The 8651-nt window shown below is 27.8% G+C and overlaps 1 protein-coding gene across 3 annotated transcripts in view; it reads left to right on the top strand.

Annotated features, from left to right (window-relative positions):
• Positions 1 to 8651, top strand: part of LOC106679633 (uncharacterized) — a 145150-nt gene that overhangs the window by 132911 nt on the left and 3588 nt on the right. For 2 of the 3 annotated variants that reach the window (XM_014418895.2, XM_067046217.1), the window contains exons 2-6: positions 2842 to 2916; positions 2993 to 3039; positions 4979 to 5065; positions 7181 to 7325; positions 7581 to 7792. In XM_014418895.2, the coding sequence (XP_014274381.1) occupies positions 2842 to 2916; positions 2993 to 3039; positions 4979 to 5065; positions 7181 to 7325; positions 7581 to 7792 (566 nt within the window). Of the gene's footprint in view, positions 1 to 680; positions 860 to 2841; positions 2917 to 2992; positions 3040 to 4978; positions 5066 to 7180; positions 7326 to 7580; positions 7793 to 8651 lie in introns of all 3 variants that reach the window. The other variant, XM_067046216.1, reaches the window with a different exon arrangement.

Here is an 8651-nt window from a genome sequence, read left to right as displayed (position 1 = left end):
TAATTAAATAATATTTGAAAAATAACTTAATTAGGCCAAAACGTCAATGAAATATGGCCATTTTTACAAATTTTTATGTTTTAACTTAAAAATCTTTAGAGCCTTCTGATATTTTTTCGTATGTAAATTTTTACTAAATGCGTTATGAATGCAGGAATTGAGGGAGTTCCTGGTTATGACGTTATTTTTACTAATATATTTTTTTTAAAATTGCCTTTTAAACCTATTAAATAATAGGTGAGATTATGATTTTTCAAGGACTTAAGGGATAAATATCAAAATATTTATTATAAGGAGTAAAAAATATAACCTAGTAAATTTAATTGTTATATTATTAAAATGGATTAAACCGTTAAATAATATTTCATAAATAAATTAGAGGTGAAAAGTACCAGGGGACTTGTAATTTCATACGTATTAGGAAGCCTACGTCATGTTAGGGGCTTGTCCAAGGCAATGCCAATCACCATTACCATTTAATTATTTTTCAATTCAAACATGTTCTTATTTGTTGTAATATTTTATTTTATATTCAATTAGTTCATTAATATTTTATTTTGATAATTTAACTTCCCTAGGTTTATTACTATAAATAATTAAATTAATTATTTAAAACTATACTTGATAAAATGTTTTTTTTATTTGAAAAATAATATTAATAAATATTTCTTAAATAATAGAGAATAAAATGCAGTTTGTTGGTACACGGAGGTCGGTCCATTGAAGCTGAGAACCGGATGGCCGGCTCCCTAAACCGGTCTTGGAACATGGCGCATTTCTACCCAATTCGGAAAAGGAATAAATGCCGCTGGAGAAACTTCGTGCAGCCATTTCACCTGAGTCCTAATAACCCATCTAGGTATTTTCTTGACTCTTGGTGACTTATTAAACCTTCTATCCTGTGCGTAATATATCACTTTACCACATCCATGCATGTGATTACAAAACAATATCAAAACTCAGGGACATTTAACCAAATTTTTCCCCAAAAAGTGTGATATTGAGACTATTAGTTCTGTTAAATTTCAAGTAAAAGATGCATTTTCCACTTTTATGATGTGAACCATTTTTATGATGAAATTGAAAGTCCATTTCCACGGTGCTAAATCTATCGCGCAAGTAATAATGGATTGAGAAAGAATGGCAGTGTACGCTTATATCTATCCAAATCTAATATATACCAAGTGGTTAAATACAACAAACAGGAAACATATAAGTTTATTAGGTAATTTAGAGTTAGTGTTATGAGTTTATAAGGTCCGACAGATCACTATCTAGGCCTTTACATACGAGTGTATCAGTTATAAGTCGTGCTTGCACAGATAGTTGATAAAACTACTATTACACAAATCTTTATGGTCCGACTGACAGGACGTTAAATGTAATTGTTTTCATGAGTGTAGTGGCTGTTACAGTTGTCACGATTACTCCGAATGTTGAAATTGAGCTTTATTTTTTTTTTCTGGCCTCCTAGAAAAATAAACAAAAACAAATTAAATATATACAAATAAGAAATGGATGTATATATGCAGGCAAATATGGATCTTGGTTTGGCAGGGTAGCAGGTTGAGCTTTATGCTCAATAAAGATAATTAACCTTCAATGTGCGTACTTAATCTGCGAGATGAAGTAACTAGTTTTTATGTGACCAAGGGCAGGATTCCCAAAAAAGGGTAGAACTCTAGCAGCTTTCTAGTATTATATATCTCTCACATGATAATCCGAGAAACCGTGCAAAAAAATCGACATGTGATGAAAAATTAGCATATTTTTCAATCTTTATTGCAATGCCAAAAAATAAATGAGAGTCTGCCATTCTGATCCATGCTACCAGAAAAAATGGCGGCTGCTTCGAAGATACAAAAAATTCATTTTTGAGTTCTGTTGAGTAAAAAAAAAAGTCTGTTATTTTCTTTCAGAAAATTATTCAGTTTTCGCCTAGACGATACAAGGGATACAGTAAATGCCATTTAAAAATAAATAACGAAGTATTTAAGGTGAACGCTCCCTGGAGTTTATTTTAGTCCGGAAAAACCTAAAATATTAACTCATTTTTCATTCGGAGCTCCATATCTTTAAAACTACCTACAGTACTAAAAAACGTAATTGAGCATCTTTTAAAGCAGAGCAAAGTTGCTAAAATGTGAGCTCTAATAGAGCTGTTTATGTCCAATAGTTCCAGAGAGACAATTTTTTAAATAGAAACATTTCAAAACGAAAAAATCAGTAATTAGTGAATTTATTTATATTTAAGAAGTACAGATGTCTGTCAGCACTCAAATTAAAGCTAGTTTGATGTGTTTTAAAGTAGTTTATGACGTGATCACATATTTTTGATTTTCTAAATCTTAAATTTGTTTCTATATATATTTAATGACTCTCCATTAGTTAAATAATTATGTTTATGCCCCTAATTCAATTATATTTATTTCCTATATAATCTGTGAAATGAGTTGCACCCGATCATGTCCTCTAAAATTTTCTTGGGAAATTATTCATGTAACTCTTTTAAAATGTTATTTTAAAGTACAAATATAAACATTTTAACTAAAAATTTCAGTTTGTTAATTTTTGTTAAAAGTTTTTAAGAGAAGTTTAAATTAAAACCTTACATACGAGTTGTATACTACCGAGTATTAATATAGTTAGTTAGCGTAATTAATAAACAAATAATTAAAAATCTATGAGTAGTTACTTAATACTCAATAGGGTTAAACGAACAGAAACTTACCCAATTTAAACAGATACACTTAATTATATGATGATAAGAGTATTTTCAATATCAAACCACTTCATAAAAATAAAATGAACATTCAGATATATTTTTTACTTTTTTTACAGGTCAACATCTCGTCTTGGTGACAGATCCAGAAAAGGGCGAATCAGTTTTTGCATTTGACAACCCAGGCTTCAAAGGTATAATTATTGACTTATTGATTGTTTTAAATTATAAATTATGAATAATACTGATAACTTTGAAATTGATTCACAGAAGGCCCTTCTATCCTTCAAACTGGTGAAAAAGAAAATCCGAGCAAGGTAAGGAATTTTTTTTCTTCACGTCATGAATATGCAAATACTAATGATTGATCTTTTATAATTGAATCTTTTTTTTTTTAATTATAAGTTAAAATAGGTAGACTTCCCAACTGAAGTCTGTTATCTCTTGGAGGATGGATTATTCCTCAACTCTTGTCTAACTCTACATTCGCAAACAATTTTCCTAATGTACCCCTTTTTCTTGGCATACTTTCTGGTATGTTGTGTTTTGCTTGGTAATGACTTTAAAATGAAGGGGAACAGTTTAGAAGTACATGAACATACCTCATTGTAAGCAAATGAAGGGGGAAAAAAAACACTATTCAGACTACTTAAGTTATCCTCAATGAGTGATAATATATTTCAATATGATTTAAGAAGATTAGAAAACAAAGTATACATGTTCACTAGAAAAATGAGAGTGAGATACTTAATGGAAATAAAATTATGTGTCCTATGCTACTTTGTACCTAAACTATCTTTAAGGTTTTACAATGATGAAATATACCTGCAGAGTTTAGTAATAGAAAAAAAAATCAGCTTAGACTCAACTGATTGAGTAAAAATATTATCTCTGGACTAAAACCATCCCATAGAATAAAGTACCTACCCTTTAGGGAACGATTCATAGCATTAAATAATTATTTTTTTCATATAGTAGGTAGATCAGTTTTCTTGAAATATATGCACCCTTCAAAACTTCAATAAAAATAGTCCTTGCCTTTATATTGAAATATTTTATTCCCACATTTCCTATATTAATGTAAAACTTAATTATTTTATCTGTAAATTTTCTCATATGTTAACAGGTTTTATAAACATTATATTAACAAATTTTGAAAATAAGAATAAAATGACTTCCAACAATACAATCAAACCATATTACTATATTAAGTATACTGAACTATGTTAAACATGAATTATAATATTAAAAACAATATTAGGGATTAAAATTGACTTACAATTGTTATAATTAATGTAATGTCAGACACGATTACAATTATTTGTCTACTTTTTATATCAAATCATAAGTTCAATATGATAAATTAATTATTGTATGTATTTATTTATATATATATGGATTATACAACCTAAAAAATAAAAATAAATTAGTTTAGGACACTAAAACGTAAGACAAATAGATATCACTATGGGTCCCTCAGATCCAACTGTTAAGCTGTGGGTTAAATAAGCAATAGATAACACACTGGGGAAATTCTTTGAAAATTATTGCTAACACCTATTGATTTTTAAATCACTTCCACACAATCTATACTATAATCATCCATTGTCAGCTTTTCATCTATTTATGTAAGGTTTATGCCTTTATATTGCAGTCAATTATTCCAATATTTCTCCTATAAAACACTATTATTTTATTTGTCATTTTATTCATATTCTTAAGTTGATAGGTTTTACTGACATTAAATTATTACAGACACATTAAAATATTGTAATATAGTTTTATTACTTTGTTTGTAGTTGATGATGTATAAGATAATTTGGTATGTATTAGTAGAAAATAGACTTACAAATGTACAGAGATGTACAGTTCATAACATGGTCAACAGAAACTAATAAAGTAAAATATTAAAATTTTGAATGGAGTCTATATTTCCACAGCACTGAACAAATAAATAATTTTCTTAATCATAATATTTCATATTAACTTTTATTTGTATTGTTACATGCTATTATGATTAGTTTACTATTATTATTTAACCTTTATTTTATGTTAATTTTATGTTTTAACACAATGTCAAAATAAGTTTAATGATTATTACATCAAACTTCAATAGATATTATATGCATCTTGATAGTTTTAACATGTAATGCACTGTCTATAAAAGTAGTAATATTAATATTTCCCTAAATAAAAAAAAGTATATATTTTCTAATGATAATCAGATTGTAGTTACAGTAATTATTATTTTTTTAGGTGAAATGGACTCAATGGAATTCAAATGCTGTTATTCCAAACAACAATACCAACAAAATCAAGTCAATGGATGATACATATATAACAGTAAGTTTCATTATTAAGGTTTATTACTGTAATATCATTATGTAGGGAAAAAAAAAAAAAAAAAAAAAAAAAAAAACGAGCCCTGTAATGATATATATAAAAAAATAATGATAAGGTAGTAAAAATGCTGAAATCTGACAATAAGTGGGAAGGGCTTTTTATTGCTAATGAATGTTGTCATTAAATGAGACATGTTGGAATAAATTTTCCTCAAGCAACTAACATTGTATTTACAGTTACATGTTACACTTTTACTGATACATATTCTAAGTAAAATTAAAATTAATGGAGTACCTGTTTTTTACATGGATACATGACATGTGTTTATGTATGTTTTAGATACCACATTGAAAGTTTAAAAAAAATTAAAATATGCTTCTTTGTCCCCAAAAAAATAAATTTGGCAAAAACACACACACAAAAAAAAATAAAACGTTAGAAAAAAGAAAAATTAATATAGATTTTTTACTAATAAGAGTAGCTTATCTTGAGCTCCTAAAATTATTTTCTATAAATATCAAACCTCACATTACTTGATGATTTTTGGATATATCATTAGTAATATACATGATAAAAAGGAGTTATCCAAAAATTTTCAGAAGAGTATATTTTGTACTTTGCCAACCAAGTGTTGACCAAAATTTTATTTTGGATCAAAATATAAAATGTTTATACATTCCTACACATTTTAGGTTCAAGTTATATTCTCAATTGTGTTTCACTTTTTAAAACTAATTAGTATTAATGTATATCCTAGTAAATGTATCAAACAAAATAATAAATAAAAATACCCAATTTCTTGAATTTACTCTTTACAGAACACTGATGATATGAAGTATGAAGTACAGGGGTGTAAAATGTTTCACTTCCACTATTTCCTCTAGACCATTACCATAGAGGTTGAAAATAATAAGATATAAAAAATTACATAAATACACAAATTATGTATTTATTAAAAATGAAATTTTATTTTGTTCACATTACTTAATGTTTTGATCTGTTGCAAATAGCAACATCTGTACAACAACAGCTAAATGTATAAAATTTCTATGGTTTGTTTTACTTTCATTTTCTTCTGATATTGAACTATGTGAATGTCTTCTAAAACCTTTAACTACCCATTAAAATTACTCTTCAGAATAAAAACAATCACTCATTGTCAAACTTAAACCCATATTTGAGCCAGAAGTTGAATTTGGTGACTACCATTCCTTGCCTTTCAAGGATGTCCTGATATGAGATCCTTGTTCTGGATTTTCTTTTTAAGAAGTTATATTATATTAATTTTTTTAAATTGTTAAGCTGAAAAAACTTCCAAGAGAAGATCCTTGTTGTTTCCAAAGAGCCATTCTTTTAATAAGTGTGCCCTTTACCGAAAAAGAACAATCAGATAGTCAGGACCAAGAAAAGAAAATTAAGGCCATAAGGCAAATGTTCTCTGATATTATGTCCATTACTGAAACCCAACCTGACATTAATAAAATATGCAACAAGAAACAAAACCAAAATGTATAAAGAGTAGATGTGAATTGAAGAATCAGAGAGACTGTATAAAAACTGGAGAGAAAGAAGGATCTGTTTTAAAAAAAAAATCTAAATTCCTAAATTTAGATTTAGGAATTTTCCAAGTTCTAAATCTAAATTTTGAATACCACTTCCTGCTTTTCTGTAATCAAGTCAAATTTTAAATGTGCAGGTTTAGAAGGATCCTTGAGTTTCACAGCCCCTTGAGTTAAAGTAAAAAAAACTTTTTTGGCCATTTGTATGATCGTGACAAGATTATCTCAAGAAGGGTTGTATTTATTCTTTTTATTTGTTTTTTTGTTTTAAAACGTAACTGAGGGATTATTATATGCATTATTTCATGCTTACCAATTTAAAATTTAGTTCAGCTTAACTCAATATAACAATTTTTATAAAGCCAAGAAAAAAAACAACCTAAATTATTACAAATGAATTTTTGACATTTAGGCACCCCCTTGAGGGAATGCATGTCTCTGTCTCCTCTTCTATTCTACTGAATAAATGTAAAAAAATTGCATTATTACACCATTTGTAATATTATTTTAATATAATGAATTTTAATTTTAAAAAGTTCCACTTTTTCTTATGCAGAGTCCACCACTCACGAAAGTACCATTGAGGAGTCATGATTTCACGGGTCTGGGATTTAACATTTGTGGCAATATGAGAGATGGAATTTTTGTTAGAGATATGCTTCATAGAGGACCTGCTTCAGAAAGTGGAAGGATAATGCCAGGTTAGTTTTGTGTTTATTGTTTTGACTTTCATTATGTATCATGGATAATTTCGATGAAATTGTTAGTAAATTTGAGAAAATCATTAAACATTACATAAGATTAAAATTTAATTTGATACAAGTCTAACACTATATTAACTAAATCTATGACAGAATTTTATCACATTTCTTGTAGATACGGTAAAGATTAAAAAGTAACTCATTCATTAGTTTTATTTCAAAAACACTGTAATTTAATATAATTATATATTCCAGGAGACAGAATTGACAGCGTGAAAATAAGCCTTCGCCATATGGTGTTTGAAGATGCTCTTACAATACTGAGCTATGCTTCACCTTATGAAGTGGAAATGTTTATTGAAAGCCGGAACGCAAGCAACACTTCAAGTCTTCTAAGAACTCCACCACCTCCACACAAGATATCCCATCCCCTTTTCCGGAGTCAGTCAATAGCTGATCTACAAAAAGTGAGTTGAATTCCAAGTGCTTTATCATATAGTATCAATTTAATACAGTGAAAGCAAATAACATTTAATTTATTTGTTTAACGAGCCTAATTGAATAATCCTTCCTTATTCTATTTTATACAGTGATAGAATCAATGTTTATTTTATTTAAAATAACTTTAGATAGTAGAAATAACTTTTTCATAAGCTCTAATAAATATGAACTATTACACATTTACTAAAACAGTTGTTCTTAACCAGAGGAACTTTTTGAAAGAAGCAACCAGTTACCTTCCTCACCTTTAAGAAACTAACAAACACAAGTGTTGAAACTAACTGATATTTGCACTTTTTATCATATTCTGAAGGATTATATTGAATAGACAATGTTAGATAAAAATGTATTCTAGGATGTGTATTGTTGATGAATGTATTGTTAGATTTCGAGGATTGTGAGTAATTACTTTTAGGTTAAGGAGGATTATCTCTACAAAGAAGAAAAAGTGGGTATATATATATAGATGTATATATACATATATTAATGTAAAATATTCACACTCACTTGTGAAGGAAGTATTACCTTATTGAGATGAATGTCATAACTGTTCAAGCATTCTCGACATTTATCTTTAATACACTAAATTAATTGAGATGCTCTCGCAACTAAGTTAATCTTAAGTACAAGAATACATTTACAATCTAATACTATATAAACCCTTTTTCTTGAAATTAGCCCCTTGGCGTGTTATAACACAATTGGTCGCATGTGGGGTTTCTTTCACATAAAAATCATCTATTTTTATTAAGTTTTGCTATATTAAGAATAATAAATTACCTATTAAATTGGTAACAATATAATATATATCTATTTATTATTTTT

Source organism: Halyomorpha halys, unplaced genomic scaffold (genome assembly GCF_000696795.3).
Source record: "Halyomorpha halys isolate HHAL.00 unplaced genomic scaffold, Hhal_1.1 Scaffold212.1, whole genome shotgun sequence".
NCBI lineage: Eukaryota > Metazoa > Arthropoda > Insecta > Hemiptera > Pentatomidae > Halyomorpha > Halyomorpha halys.
The sequence above is the reverse complement of the archived record's forward strand: the minus strand, read 5'-3'. Positions and strand labels throughout refer to the sequence as shown.